The sequence below is a fragment of the Varroa destructor genome, unplaced genomic scaffold (assembly GCF_002443255.2).
Source record: "Varroa destructor unplaced genomic scaffold, Vdes_3.0 BEIS01000006.1, whole genome shotgun sequence".
Taxonomy (NCBI): Eukaryota; Metazoa; Arthropoda; class Arachnida; order Mesostigmata; family Varroidae; genus Varroa; species Varroa destructor.
This window is the reverse complement of record NW_019211459.1, coordinates 6,387,180-6,403,625: the sequence shown is the minus strand read 5'-3', so window position 1 is coordinate 6,403,625 and position 16,446 is coordinate 6,387,180. Positions and strand designations below refer to the sequence as shown.

The 16,446-nt window shown below is 43.1% G+C and overlaps 2 protein-coding genes across 4 annotated transcripts in view; one reads left to right on the top strand and one right to left on the bottom strand.

Moving 5' to 3' along the window:
• Positions 1–16,446, bottom strand: part of coro (protein coronin) — a 34,863-nt gene that overhangs the window by 17,173 nt on the left and 1,244 nt on the right. The window contains exon 1 of one of the 3 annotated variants that reach the window (XM_022809744.2): positions 2,001–2,394. The exons of 1 other annotated variant lie outside the window; for it this stretch is intronic. The gene's annotated coding sequence lies outside the window, so the exon portion shown is untranslated. Of the gene's footprint in view, positions 1–1,711; positions 1,976–2,000; positions 2,395–16,446 lie in introns of those variants that run through there. One more of the 3 variants, XM_022809745.2, reaches the window with a different exon arrangement.
• The window catches only part of Mapmodulin (acidic leucine-rich nuclear phosphoprotein 32 mapmodulin), an 18,122-nt gene continuing 12,441 nt past the window's right edge, over positions 10,766–16,446 (top strand). Inside the window, exon 1 of the mRNA XM_022809751.2 lies at positions 10,766–13,778. Coding sequence (XP_022665486.1) covers positions 13,313–13,778 — 466 coding nt within the window. The 5' untranslated portion in view covers positions 10,766–13,312. The remainder of the gene's footprint in view (positions 13,779–16,446) is intronic.

Genomic DNA, 16,446 nt, shown 5'->3' with positions numbered 1-16,446 from the left:
GCTTCGTTGAAGCGCACGGGTGACGAACAGCTAATATGGCAGATGAATTGCTGCTTGAAAAAGAACGAGCTACGAAATGCAGAGAAAGTCGAACAGAAAGAAAACTTCTAGGAGAACAAAAAAGGACAAAGAAGGCCTTTCAATGAACACTAGTTACGGGGCAGTGTGTGCAAGATGGTAGATTTCTCTCATGCACTTACGGTGCAATCCTCGTTAAATATCTCAATGATAGGACTTATACGAGATATGATCCAGGGAACTCGTTTGTAACTAAGGAGACATGCGGATCAATGTTCCGATGTTCCCCCAAAACAGTCGCTTATGTTCGTTGTAACGACGGCTAGAATTCTTTAAATACTTGCTAACGATACTGACTAGGTATCAGTGTAGTCTGGGCGGCTAATGCGCACCTTTTTGAGTGGATTGCCATGGTAACCATGAGCATGCGGCTAATGCTAGTTCGAAGCCAGTCGTGACAAATGGTTACCAATCAGATTCAAAGTTCTGTTAAAAAAGAACCGCAAAGAGATCCATCTCGGCTAGATCCTTGCCGGGTGAAACGGGCCTTAATAATGCTACACCGAAAACAATGTCAGGAAGTTTAGTACAGAGCAAAGAGCAGCCAAAACATGAAAAAAAAAGTGGAATAACTTATACACAGATGTATTACCTATTTATCGTCTTTATGTTTAAAGTTTCGAATCTTTTTTAAGAATGATTCAGCACATTAGAATAGGCATGATCCAGGACGCCTTTTTCTTGGCGATAGTTTTGGCCACGGAATTCAGAGGCCAGCAAACATTTCCAGTCGTACCAAGTCCCGAAGGGTAGTTCATAATCCCGGAAAGGGATTAGAATGTGCGCGAAAACCCGCGTACATTAGGTTAAGCCCCTATTCTCAGATTCAATTTACCACTAATTAATCTGGTCTGGAAACTAAAGTTTTATAGAACCAAGCTATTATTATGGGACTACACGATACGTTTCCGGGAGCGAAAGTTTCCAGATGTTAAATATTTATGTGGAATCCAGCTCCGACGGTTAATGATCTCACACATCATGAGAATTCGATGATAAATCTCCTTGAAACTATAATCAATCAATTAAAATAAACCTAATTCATCACCGATGAAAACTGCTCATGTAAAAGCTTTACTGCGCGCGGATAGATAGGTATAACGAACTTGCTTTGTTTCATGTTGTAGCCTAGTGCTGATTGGCGGACGTTAGCAAAATCGAGCTCCCTGCCAGTGGAATTAAATTAGGAACATGCACTCCCATGGATGACATAAAAGGCGACATATAGAAGAAGAGAGACGATCAAATAGACGCGCTATGCCGCTGTGTGCTTCTATTGCTCAGTGCAAGAAGCGTACGAGAAAGAGAGGTACTTTGGTAAGCTGTAAAACAATAATAATTTCCATCTCAGGATAAGTTTGACAGTTCAGAGGATGTAAATGCGCTTTGCTCCGTCCACTACCTTATCTAAATCGTTAGTAAGCACCAGTACAATTCTGCATGTTGGGACACGATGACGAGTTCTAATATTGGCTCTTGCGTTTTACGGGACATACATAACAAAAGTTAACACGATAAATGAACTTTGTATTTAACTTGCCCGCAACGTAGACCTTATCCGTCTGTCCTGCCTCTGCCATATTCTACTAAACATTCACTGATTGAGCATGATGCCTACACATGAAATACTTACAGTTATTCTCGCCGTGAACTACTGAAGATAAATTTTAAATGTCGGAGCTCTCACTCTCGCGGTAAGTCCAAACAATATAGTCGTGTGGTAAGCAGTCAGCTCTTCTTTGACAACAAATCTCACTTTACGAAACAGACGATCAAAGACTCTGATTTCTAATTTATCAGCTTGTCCATTGATGAACTTACTTATTAGCTCATTATTGTTTTCATAGTCGTTTTTGTTGACCTTCCGCTAGCCCTCTTCGAGCGTATTATTATTATAGTATACTGCTGACGTGCGTACTCACTTGTGCCTTCACGCGGCTATATCACATGCACTAGCATGCTCCGTACGTTTTGTCCGTGCTAGTTCGTCGTGTTCGACCCTCACTGGACGAAGTAAAAATGGTTGCTGATACCGGTCAATCTCGGCGTTGGGGTTTACGGATGGGTGCCGGTGGCAGCGGCGCTCAGCATCGGTGGTGCTTGAAGGCAGTAGTGCGTTGAACGGCGTGCGTCTGATTCCGCGAGCCAAGAACCCTACCTCGATCAAGACCGGGTCGAATCAACTGACGCAAACCAGACAATGCTAGTTACTAGGTATTGCCACCTCTGTAGCTGCTTTTGCTGTTGTTATTTGCCGGTATAGCTACTGTTGCTGTTCGGTAGTTCTCTCCGGCAAAGGGCGGTCGCACCCACTCTGGTATGACTAGTGCCTATAACTCGAGGCCGCTATACTCACGCTCAACCCTACTTCGCCTTATACTCTCCCTACTGCTAGTACCCTTACCGTAACTGTTCAGCGGTGTGTGTCAGCTTCGTCGGGACTGCGTGTTAGTTCGCGGCTGTGTGCGTACGGACTATGTAACCGTGTGTGAATGCTTGAGCTAGAGAGCATGGTCTTGCGAAAAGCAGTTTTCTCTCGAGAAAGTCGAAAAAGCCGAAATAAATATTTCCATGCCACAAGACTCTTATATGTATAAGCAACTAGGCGGCACGAGTTCTGCCAGTATTGGTGGTGGCAGTGATGGCAGTTCACTGATCTGCCTGCAACACATGCCTACAACAGCAACACATCATTGACAATCGCACGCGGACCGACAGGCTGCAGCTGCCGTCGGCCGGAGCTCACAGCCTGTTCTGGCCTGAACGCACTCACTCACTATGTGCTTACTGTCTACAAGCTTTTCTTGGTTACTCTGTCCGCATACCCCTCTACTGCAAAACAGCCTCTCCTGCGGCCCAATTCGAACCAACGGGTTCCTGTCTCTGGGTCGCTGGATGAAAACGAAAGGAGAAAGAGCAATATCAATTCGGCTCAGTCGTCCACCCTCTAGTCTTCTGCTAGAAAATACGCGTTACCAAAGCATGGCAACAACAGCGCCACGGCCAGTACTGCCGCCGGTGGCAGCATTACTGTGAAAAGGGATTGGCCGCTTCAGGAAAAAAAAGCTGAGACATCGAACAAGCCGCTACCGCTGCACGGAGGCAACCGGTCGAATGCAGCAATGAGACCAAAGGCAACGAGCGAGCGGGCGAAACCGCAAAGTGGTGGATGATGCTACTGCTTTATGCAGGCTAATACGAATGCCCTCGTTTGCAAGGACCACAACAGACCAAAGTAATGATAAACTGCCTAAATGATCTGGGTGGCTAGAGCCTTAAATTTTGCCTCCCACACAGGTTAGTAGCCAAGACGCCCTAATCAAGAATAAAGAGCAGAAAAAAGAAAAAGACTCTTTAACACTACTTTTTGCGACGAACCCTGAGCCAGCCAGCCAGCCAGCCAGAAAGCAAACAATGCTAACGTTCTAAGCAAGCAAAAAAGGACGCCACCGGAATAGAGCGAGGCGAATTTTAACGACCATGCACCATTCTTATCGGCAAAATCAAGATTCCTTCTCAGACTGAGAGACTACGAAAAAGCTTTCAGTTATTTTCAGAAGGATTCGGAAAATTTGGGACGACGTCTTGATGCAAATCTGTTAAAGGGGAGAAGCATTGAATGTAATCAAAGCTACGCCATGTCCGTTGCTGCATGTGATACAGTCCTGTGTTTTTCTTAACTGAGATTAGAAAAAAAAGTATCCAAATGTGTATTTGTTTCTTGATTTATATATCACTTTAACAGATTCAACCAATTTCCCGATAAAAGCGCCTAAACTCAAACTAGTTATTACCTTTCCAATCCGTAATCGTGACCACACAAACTGATAGCAAGCCATCACAGACTAGAGATTTCTGTCACATTTGGACTACGCTCGTTGCGTCACTCATTACGTTCCAGACTTAAGCCTACTTAAATGCAAACTTCTGCATAGAACTTTTGCAATTTGGTCTTCAACAGTGACCTGGAAGCGGAAAAGTCACTGGCAGCAATATCTGTAGCGTCGAAAAAACCGTTGAATCATTTAGAAACATCCTATTGAATGCCGTACCTCCAATGGCCTACTTTAAATTCGATCAGAAAAGGACCCATTACATTTAATGAGTAGTGCGCATTAGCAGGGCCTAAGATGCTCTTTGGAGCCCCGAAGAGGCTAGTTTATCTGCAACTTTTCTTTTTAAGCTGCATAAAGCTATTACTTGAATACCTTAAATGAAATTTATAGCTGTTCTTGACGACGTAATATGTTTATAATCTGTTAATACCGCAAACGGTATTGAGGAAATGAACAATGAATGATATGAGTTGGCTAGAGTTTCCGTCGACTTTGCTTAGATTACACGTATAGCTCAGCAGTGAAAATATGGCAGATTTATCACTGATATACATACTCATCTGCCGTATAAATAAAATCGTCTTGATGCTACCTTCGATTCTTCACAGAAAGCATCTCGAATAGAGTCTAGACAAATTAAAAATATCATAACACGATCTCTACCAAGACTGAAAAACTCGAAAACCCCCTTTAAAAAATATAATAAATAAATAAAATAAATAATTTAAAAAAATATTTATTCATGTGTTACATTACATACTGCAGCGTATTCTGCAGGTTTACCTATCAGACACCTTCTGAGCAAGTTTCAGATTATGCAAAATGATTCGAGGTCGATGACGAATTGTAAACCCAACATAAAAATACAAATACGGGCTGGGTTTTTAGGCCTACAACAAGTATTTTCTCCGTGTCTGTGTAATGTTCGATTGCAATAAACATACCGACACTATATTATTTTGCAACCACTACAACCACGATCGGATAAAGGTAATGAATTAACAGTGATTAGCGAACCTGTAAAACTATTACAACAAGGACAGATTGCTGACTTGAGCTACCTTACGTAGCATTATGTACTGCCAAAACACATTGAATCCTAACTCGTGAGCAGAAATAAAAGGTTCGTAGTTGGAAACTATTGCAGATCACCAATAACAGTGATACTACGTCTAAATAGACATTCGTACAAGGTCTATTAGATATATTCACCTTTATAAATATAGCCAAAACCCTCACAGAGTAAGAGCGGAACACAGATGCCTGCTTGCGGGTGTGTACTTCATGGCCTCACTAATAAAACATCAGAAATCTATATTGGTTAATCTGTTCAGAACTTGAGGGAAATCTGTGACTTTATCATGCCAAAAGCGTTTATTAAAACACAACCGAAAAAGATAAAGATCTGTTTTAGAGAAAGTAGTGTCGAGCGTGTGGTGACAGCGTATTTGTTTACAAACGTAAGGGCTATATCTGAAGAGGTCTAGGTTCGGGACGGAAGGAGGACGGCTGTTTAATGCGTGGGCCGGCGGGCCGGTGAGCCGTCCACAGTAGCGCTAAACAGATAAAGCGCAAAACATTTATTTGAGTATTACTGCTGGTCCTAGTCAGGTCTCGACTACTGCAATGCGACGTCGCATCAGTTCAGTAAGTGCAGGTCGGCCGTACTCGAGCTAATCGCCTATTACACTAACAGAGTGAAGGGTACGACACAAGATCACACAAAAATATAGCCATACCTGATAGAGTGTGCACGTGAAACAAGCCGTCAAATCAAACGAAGGAAATGAAAAGCCATTTCTTTGTTTGGCTAGATATGCGAATAAATAAATAAATAAATGTTAAAGGAGGTCTCGTCGGCTTTCCTTCGCCGTCCATTCGGCTTTCTATCTCACGCGCGCATTCATTCTGCTTCTGTTATTTCACTTCCCTTGTTACACAAAGGTTACATCCTCTACTGCGTACCAGCTGAGCCAGGCCACTGGTAGAAGGTCCATGTGAGCGGGAGATATGTGGCGAACTAGTCCTAAAGATATCCTGTCGTAGCTCTCATGTAGAAACTGGGCCGGTTAACATTAACGATCGCGAGTCAAGTGCATCATCACCATTATTCCCTGGCCACCAAAAGCTTTTCGAATCTCTACATGCAGAAAGATTGTTTTGAGAGCCGCTCCGGACCTCTCTTCTATCTCTCTTTTTATGTGAATGTCTTTTTTCAAAAAATATTGAACAGTTAAAGTAAAGGGTTTTCATTTTGCCGTCTTCTGTCATCCCTGAATCGTACATGGAAATTCTAATCTCATAACTACCCCACCATTGTAATTTTGCTAAAGAGATTTACTTTATATTTATACAAATTACCCGGAATCTATCGAAGCGATTATGTCATAGTGCTTAAAATCAAGTTTAAAGTTAACACGGAGCAGGCGGCACTGCAGGAGAAAGATACGATCCTTGTCACAGAAACTTTAGACAAAAATCATGCCAATATTTTTACCTTAAAGTTAAAAGATGGAACAATTGATTATCGCATCTCAACCAGTGGCTTTCGAGTAAAGATGCCTTTAAACGTCTCGTGGTAACATAATAATAACAACAACTAAAACGTTCAAGTCGCGGATGTATTAACTCGACAAATAATTTGTCAAACTCTTGTGACCATAGACTAAGGTTTACAGCACGAACAGCCGGAACAAGCTACCCATTCTTCAGCAGTATAAGCAGGTAATCAGGAAAAGATAGAGAGAATATTCTCTCAGAATAGAGACCAACATCAGACAATTATTCAATAAGGACCATCTTAAAGGCAACGGAAACCAGCGGTCGCTTCTAAACCATATCGACAACAAAATCCGTGTATAGAGAACATAGTGCTGCCTAATTTAAACCAATTTCAGATCTCTTTATGAGAAAATGTATTCTCCGGCTATTCAGCTGCTGCATGACTATGCAGCAGCAAATGATCAGTGTTAGGTATTGGGATAATTTTTTAATCCAGCATATACACTCAAAATAAATGAAAAGTAAAATTCGGTGGTCCTCATACTACACGACGGATGGTGAAATCAACATGATTTGAGACTTGCGCATAACCGAAGCAACGGTTTCGTACAGAATCTTCTAATTCTCGCACCTCCCTGGCTCCTGTATCGTGACAAATAACAAGTAACCAAACGTATTCTAGTTGTGTAACCTACCTAATGCACGTTCGCCTGACCGGCGATAGGCCAAGATGACGTACCTTACTTTAACGTAATGGAAAACGTAAATGAAGAAAACTGGCCTATACTGTATAGCAGTTCGAATCGTCTCAACGTATGCTCCCGGTCAGTTGAACTTGTTAAGCTATTGTAAACGTTATTATTTGTTTAGCTAGGACCAATAGCGATTCCTCAACTGATCCACAACAGGAGTGCTTTCATGAGTGATTGAAACCCAGTAAGGTAGCCGCTGCTGCTGCTGTGAACTTCTATTGATTTTAATTTTTCGCTCGTGGCGAATCACCGCAAAACATTCTAGTCAGGGTAAAATGCTACATATGTAATTATTGTCCTTGAGTCCGCATTTATAGTACGTGTTTCATAATTTGAATTTTGACGAAGTAAGTTCTATTTTTATATTTACTCATTATCCATGTTACCTTGCATTGTACACGGGCGTGTCAAACCATCATACTTTTATTATTAGTACCTGTAAAGCATTATTAAGACAGCGAGACCCCTATTATCGTCGACGTGAAAAGACGCGCTCTTTTTTACCTCAGTGCTAATCAGTGTCTGGCATACGTTCATTTTAAATTTTCATTTTTTTACAAATCTGTAGGCTAAATATCGGCATTTATTGCATATTTAGCGACAAATGTTAGCAGACAAACAGAAATGTCGCTATTTCGCTTTATAATTGTCCAAATTACAAAGTTAGCACAAACGAACAAGTCGTCGATGTCATGTCGAGGCCTTTTAGGCTCTCGACCAGTCAAGCTTCATTCGTAGTAATCCAACGAGTTAAAATCTAGACTGTGAAGCGGCCGTATGCGATTATCAAGCATCCAGTCTTGCGCGAACTGGTACACCATCTTGCTGGGACATATCTAGCTTGTTTTGTACGTTTTGTCCACCCACAGTCACCTGACAGCATACAGGCCAGACGACAAACTTTCCTTTGGCAAAAGTATCATAAAAGGCTTACTACCTCACTGACGCTTCATACAGCGCAAAGGGATTGGATAATTAGTAATCTCCGTTCGAATTGCAAATAAGATGCTCTTTTTTCCGCAATGACTGTAAGTTTATTTATATCGTCCTTGAAATGAAGTTTTCTCCACTAGTACCAATATCGGATGTTCGCACTCGCAGTACAAAGCATTTCATTCATCTTTAACCCTAGCATACTGTATTATGCTTTACTTTATAGGTACTAGAAGTGTACGTTAGACGCACACTCTTCTTGGTAAATATTCGATTCAAACTTTATCTGGAACATGCGTCATACGTGGTATATATCAACAGTTTGCTGCGTTTATCGCTGCATTTTTATGATACGACTTCGAGGGTCAACGACGAACGATACATCATAGTACCTCAATTACATTGATTAGTAACCCAAGTTACTATGAGAAAAAGATGCGATGTAGATACAAAGTACATAATAAAAATACAAAAAGGTAGAAAAAGGGGGCTGATTGAATTTACAAAAACTTGTGTAATCGTACTGGTTCTGAGCTGTACACAACAAGCTAATTTAACTTTGAATAGTAACTTGTTTTTTTTTTCTACAAATTAAATACAAGCGCTTTCTTTCGATGCAAGTTTCGGTCAATTCATCATCCTGTAGTCCCATTCAAGTACTGACTCGGAATCAAATCGTTAAGAAATCTATTAAATAGAGACGGGGATTTTTATTGGCGCAACATATTATTTCCCAACAATTGTTCATCATAAGGATTAGGTTTTTCATGTTTTACGGTATCTGCTATAGAGGCCCTTACTTCCTTTAGTATAACTTCAAGTAAAAATACTATATTTATGTACATTTAACAGCCCTATACATTAACCAACCTGCTGGTTGCGTGACATGAGAGATGCCATTTCGTGTACATACAATAAGTAAATTCTGCGAAAGTTTACGCTCACAGCATACTCTGCGCAATCTATCTATCTAGAATGGCCGCGATGGCAAGCATAACATCACTTAGATGGCGTATAGATAAAACTGTAGCATGAGTTGTTGTCATTTCAAGCTACGCACCCGCCAGACCTAATTTGTGCGACTCTTTGACTAGCCCAACACATCTACTGGATATATTCAGGGGAAACAGATGAGGGGGGCTAGGAAAATCGTCACACGACATTTTGCTCGGAAAAATAGCAATTTTTATACTAACATACTCATTCAGTCTATGAGTAGCTAGAGGAATTACAATTCAAGAGTCTTCACATAAAAAAAAAGATAAAATGCTATTAAAAATAAAGTGATTTAGCCTTTCCGACCGTAGAGAGCACAGCCTTGGATTTGGGCACTTTCGTAACCCAATAATTTCAAAGTGCACGCCTCGGTACCTTAATATAATTTCTCTACCCTATATTAGACACTTCGCTTGAACAATTTCTCTGTCGTCTCGTTTTCATTCGTTTCAAAGTCTTCATACTAAGATTTTAGATTGTGTGAGAGGTTCTTTCACAAGGCTTGACCGTGTTCTATAAATCCATTGCACCACATTTCTATTTAACATAACGAACCATCGCCTGTCGTCTCTATTGTCAATAGAATGCATTTATAGGGTCTTTCATGTCGAAGATGATGATGTCGTAGAATGCATTCATTTCTCTCTCTCCCTCGCTCTCTTGAGACAATCCACGACTAGCACGACATTTGACCGTAGCTGTAAATCACAGTATTTAGCGCCAGTGAACTTCCCCGAACACCGAAAAATAGACCATCATCCTTTCTAAATAGATCCGCTTTTACTTTTCAGGTACTAGATTTCTGCACGCATGGCGTCTGCTACGGCGCGCTCTGCGGCTGCCAAGATTCTGCCACAGTGTCTCGATACGAGCCACAGTTGCTACTCCTTGTACTACAGCTGCTGCTGCTGCTGCTGCTGTTGTTGTAATAGTGGTAGTAAAGTATGGCTCCGCGCCGGCTGCACGCGCCAGTAGCACCAAGGCAGGAACAGTTGTTGTTGTTCGTGTTGTCTGCTTTTCATTTGTATGTATGTCTACGTATATAGCTGTATTATTCTCGCTAGAGTGCGACTGTATGCTTGTGACCCCTGGAGGAATGTCGTCTTTTCCCGCTAGTGGCGCAGCGGATAATGTGTTTGCCTGCTAAAATTAAGGGACACGTGGTGGTCTGGGTTCGAATCCTAGCATCGACACACCTCGTTTTATGCTGGTAGATAGGCATCCAATGGAATGCCTAACCGCGGCACTGGACATAAAACTCCAAATATCTAGCCGTGTCGTCTGCTAGCGATAAACAGCGGCAGTCGCCTACTGCCCAATCGAATAAAAAAGAGAACAAGGTAGAGTAAAAGGTATTAAATGCTGCACTGAACAGCAAACGCGATCATAACCATCGTTGATTCCTAGACCCAATACACAGTATAAGCACGACAATCGTAAACACAAATTCGGCCTTTGCTGCCTACCTGCTTGTCTCTCCGACTCTGCCTGAGCGTGCGGGCGTGTATGTGTGTGTGTATCTGCGTGTTTCTATGGGTGTGTGTGCGTGTGTGTATATATGCATGTATGAGTTTGTCTCTGCTGTGCTCGTGTGTGTGTGTGTGTGTGTGTGCGTGTGTGAATGTGACTGTGCGCGGCTGTTGCGGCCGTCTGTCTGTTTATGTCTGCGTGTGCTGGGGCCGCCGTAGCCGCCGCTGTGGTCTCGGTCCTGCCACTATTGAACTACGACTGCTATGGCTTAAGGCTGATCTTGTACGTGTAAGTGTTGGCGCTGAAAGTTGAGTGTTGAGCTTCTGCTGGCTGCAGCCGAAACGGCAACGACGACGATCAGTAGCGGCGGCAGCATGAGCAGCCTCTGGCTCTAGCTGTGGCCAGGCAGCGATCGAGCGAAAGCCGAACGGGCGCCGAAAAGACTTTTAACGATAAGTGCATTTAGCTACCGATACCGCTGCTCCTTGTTACGCGTATGGTGTCAGAAGGCAACTGCCTCGTTCATGTAGTGAGTGAGTTTGTTAGTAACGTAGTCTGTACTTAGCGACTGCTTCAAAAAATACTGGCAGCAGCAGCAGCAGCAACAACAACAACAACAACAACAACGGACTGCAGTATGACTGTTACGTTAACTTCTGCTGCTTAACTGAAGTACCATCAAATTTGAATTGCCGGCAACGACAGCAGTCGCGGGCCTGTATGGATCGAGAAGCAAAAAGTGCTACTGGATGAATGAACGGTCTGAACAGAGATATAATAAAATTCATCATTTTTGTCGTATTTTTTTTATTAATGGTGGCTAGTTGTTGCTTGTTGGTGTTGACAGAGATCATCGACTCGAGCCAACTGAAAAAGTGTCGCTGGCCGCAACTGATTGTTTGACCTTAAAGTAAACGAAACGTTGTTGTTGTTGTTGTCGTCGTCGTCGTCGTCGTCGTCGCGTGTGGCACGCGTTCCACGTCAACTCGAGCTAACTTAGCACTTAGACTGCGTACGCTTCCGGTCGAACAAAGACCATCATTGGTGCAGCCTCCTAAACAGTTGAGACTCAACAATAGCACGAATAACTAGGCAAATCGTTTATTTGGCGGCGAGTGTCGTGAGAAGCACGTGAAATTCGTGGTTATTCATTGACGGCATCGAGGAAGTATCGAATGCACCCCGCTCGCGAAATCTCCTTACGGACGACGTTCGAGGTGGTGGCTATTGTGCGCCACCGTTTGTCCCGTCAATATCAACAACAACAGCAACGCCTGTGGCTGCTGCAGCGACATCAATAACAACAAAATCGAGCTTCTTCTTTAAATGTGCCTCGCTACTGCTGACGAGCTATAAAAAGTGAGCGAGCAACTGCTCGACTATCTAGTGTCTGGGAAAAAGGAATCGACTGATCAACAGCTAGAACTGTCACTACCTTTACTAATACTGCTGCTATTTGACATTGGTTGCCGTGTGCATCGTCATTCGACCGTAAACACTGACAAATTGGATCACAAGGGGGATAGTACATAAGATTACTGGTAGTCCACTAGCGATTCTGATCAAACAGCCAGTTTTGCCTCTTAATCCCGGTTGTTGTAGCGGCCGGCGCTATTTCAGCGTCTACGTTTCGTGTAGCGCCGTCCGTTACGACCGCGTAACAGTGACACCTTCCGTCCGTCAATGTGCGTGCGGCACGACTGTGTCGTCTGCGTGCAGTGAGTTCGCTCTCTCTCTCTCTCTCTCTCTCTCTCTCTCTCTGACCCCCCTCTCTTTGTGACCACTCTGTGTGTGCGTGAGTGTGTTACGATTACAGTAAGCAACGAATCGGCACTTTGCCTTCCCCGCCGTCGCCCATTATCACCGTTAAGCACGAATCCACTCCTGTTCACAAGTCCGCCCTCGTGTATCATCTAAGTGGCGATACGTGAACGGGTCGGCAACAAACAGCGAACTTATCTGTACCAAAACACCACCGGTACAACCCTCGGGCGTCCCCCACTTCCCCCATGCTGTTATTTTTGCAGAAGTGTTTCGCCGCGCGAATGCAAAAGCAAACACAATCTGACCACGTATCACGTTGCTCCTGCTACTGAACGAAAACTGTGCCTTTTTGTGCCTATTATTTGACGAGGTGTCGTGGCGGCCGTTACATGTTTGTTACGCGCACTAACCGGCCGACTGATCGATGAGGGTGCCTGATAGTTTGTCGTGAAGGGAAACGAACGTTTTTGCAAGACAGACGTGTGCGACTGGAGGCCTTCAAGGTTCCGAACTCGTCGGCATCGAGTATACTATTATAATTTTATTATAGACTAAGTCTAGCTTAGTCGTTGCGTGTTCGACGCTTACTTAGCGTGGTATCGGTAACAACAACAAACGATTACACCAGTGTACATATATCGAGTCAAAACATAACACACAACCGCCTTGGCCCTGTAAGCGAGCTGTGCTAAAGCACGGCAGGCGACGAAGCAGTACATCCTCTGCTAGTGGCTGTGTGTATGGGACTAGCCCGCTGATTTGCGGGCCCGCCAACGCCGCCATAGAGAGTGCTGTCTGTGTGAACCGGTTTGGATCGTTACGAGCGAACCAGGAGGAAAAACTATTGCACCGATATTTAACAGCACTGAATCTCTTCGTCATAAGTGAGCACTCTGGAGTGATCTCAACTGTTCATCGTTACCTCGGTGCCGTTCGGTCATCGAAGACCGAAACTTTGACGTCACACACAACAGTAACGCGATGGAGAAACGCCTTGAGCTTGAGAAGAGAGGCCGTACCGCCGACAAGGTAACGGACCTGAATCTTGACAACTCTCGGTCGACGACAATTGTTGGATTAAGTGAAGACTTTTGCAATCTGCGCACCCTTAGCTTAAACAGCGTTGGCTTGACGTCACTGAAAGGCTTTCCAAGTCTGCCCCGTCTCGAGAAGCTCGAGCTGTCCGACAACAGAATCTCGGGCGGCTTTAACGTATTACATGGCTCACCTCGGTTGACACATCTGACGCTGTCGAACAATAAAATACAGGAGATCGACACACTTGAGCCCCTAGCCGCACTCAAGGAGCTGCGTGTCCTCGACTTGTTCAACTGTGGCGTTACATCGGTTGACGGCTATCGAGAGAAAATGTTTGCGCTACTGCCTTCGCTGAAGTATCTGGACGGGTACGACCGAGACGAGAAAGAAGCGCCTTCAGAGGACGAAGGTAAGTACATTCCGCAGTGATAATGCTACTACTAATTCAGTAGTACTCTCGAATCCTCATGTTGCTACTATCGGCAGTCGCTTAATCTTTAGTTTATTAGAGCTGAGTGAAAATCCGCCAGGAGTGAATCAAATTTGCCTTGTCTCCTGTGCAGTAAAACGGTAAGTATGCATTTCTATAAAAGCATGTTTATGATAATACAGAACTACACATCGTATCTAGCTACGTAACTCAAGTACTTCAAAAAATAATTCACGTTTTAGTTTTTTGAAGAAATCGCTAGTCACTGGGGTAAGTATGCTGTCAATCAGTGCACGACGATCGAGTCAGGTCAGGAGAGTCGAAGTTTGAAATATCATTTGAACCTTCGACTCCAGGTTAACCTACATGTAGTAGGTAGCGAACTAAAGGCTTGATTAGTAGGTCTAGTTTAGTTATACTGTAAAAACTGTGCTGTTTGATATCTGTCTGACATGCAAAGCGTGCGAAAAGGGTTATCGGCTTTCTCGTTACACTGCGGCCAACTAGAGGCATTATTAAAACGCATTGGCGTGATGTATTTGGTCAACGGCTGCTTTATTTTATTCGTCCCATTCTATAAATGAGGCTAGTTAAATCAGCGGCCGGGTTGCATGGTGGGCTTACTTCTTCAATCGCCCGTTACGACTTAATCTGACCTATGTTTATTGTTTCGAGGCGAACGCTACCGTTATTGCAGATTTACGATGATTTTAGTAACAGGAATTTGTTCTCTTCAGGAGGTTGGAACACATGATTCTGTTTTGTCCAGTGCTCATAATGGGTTAGATTACCCTACGATTATAGACAAGCTTGTTCTAACTAATAAATAGTTTTTATTTATTTATTTATTTATTAGCGGTGTGTACACTACGATATCATGAATCACTATAGTAGTTCATAAGTGACTCGCTTGTATCGGAGCTGATTCAGTTGTAGAGATATGTAGAGGTTGACACCTAGTGCCTTTTGTTCAAATTACAAAGGCCTCTTCACATATTTTAGTACCCAATAGACAGTTTTATACACGGAAATACATTCTATAGGTACGTTTGCGTAGATACCTTATTTAATCCTAGTAGTCCGCCTATTGTCACTCCAGAAATGTTCCAACATTTTGGTATCCGTTCAGTATCAGTGACAGTTGATCTTTTCGCCAGCTTATGGATGTAAATTGGTCATTCTACGACTGTATTGGCCTCTGACGAAGCAAAAAAATTGCTACCTTATGCTATATTCTTACAAACAGTCTGTGCGTTAGCAGGTTAAGGCCGCAAATGCGCTCCTGTAAATTCGGTGCGAGTTGGCGCTTAACTTGGTAAGGTTCACCGGAAAAACCTTTTTCCAAGTGTGATCGACTATCGTTTGTTGTTGGCCTCGAAAGTCTAGAGAAATACGAGCGGCCAAATTGAATACATATGTATATATATATATATATATATCAAATATTTAAGTGAATTTGATACGATTTCAGGATGTGCGATCTGATACTGACAGGTCGCGACAGCAGCGCCACCAAAATGCATCGTTGCTACTCGATACTGATTCGGAGTTTCAGGATAATATTCATATATTCTGTGTACTAGAGCTACACGAAAGACTTTCTTTATGCTCTTTTTACCGGTATTGAATGGCTTTGAATCGGACGTGGACAAAATAACTCGATTGTGTCGACGCCCGACCACCAGATCTAGATTGCGAAAAAAACAAATTGTCAGCTGCCGTATATTGCTCGTGTTGTTTACAAAAAATAAAATAATAGTATGAATTTCTGTGTTACCCAAAGTCACATCCCAATGGTCGTACTCGTTCCTGCTTCTTTTTTCCACTGTCCTGGGTATTTTTCTTTTCTTTATGGACGATTCTGATCACTACAATGGGTCAGAACATTACGTTCATAATGGCAAATTGGTCTCTTGCCTTGAAGGCTTGCACCACATGATGGTCCCTGGCACGTCTGCGGCACCCCTTAAGGCTTTATCGATCTAACAACGCTTGTTGTTAATGCCCTCTGGTGCAAATATGGAGTAGCAACATCAAGTTTCGGTTTACAGAATTTTATAGCTGCAGTGAAGCTGTTGCAGGCGGTATGCTATTGTAGTCGCAACGGCATGGGAGGAGCTCTGCGCTTCAGACTCCCAATCTGTTGAGTGTTTGGGCAATTTGACCAAATTGCCACTTGTCTCCCCTCTACTGTGATAATGTGTCCGCGCGTACTCGTTTGCCAGAGTACGTGGCACGTAAGAACTGTATTCCATCTATGCCTAGCACGATTTGTTAGCTTTAGCTCTTCAAACGTTCTCTCTCGTCGCGAAACGCACGCAGCTTAGATGACGATCGTTAGATTTTAATGTGAGCAAGTATAGAATAATCGTATATTTGGAGGTCTGTTCTTGTTTGCGTGTACCATGTTGCTTAGTGCTAAAAACAAAATAAAAACGTTTATATTTTCTCGTGGAGTGTCAAGCGACCGAAATCTCTGGATATAAATATATGACAATTACGGTAACTGATACTGAGCGCATTTGTGCACCCTTTTAGCGTCGCAACGGACCTGTAGGAATAGGAATACAAAGCATACTTCGACATCACTGGACAATGAAAAGCTCGAAAATACAAAACACCAGCTTTTTCTCGCTTGCATTCGTTT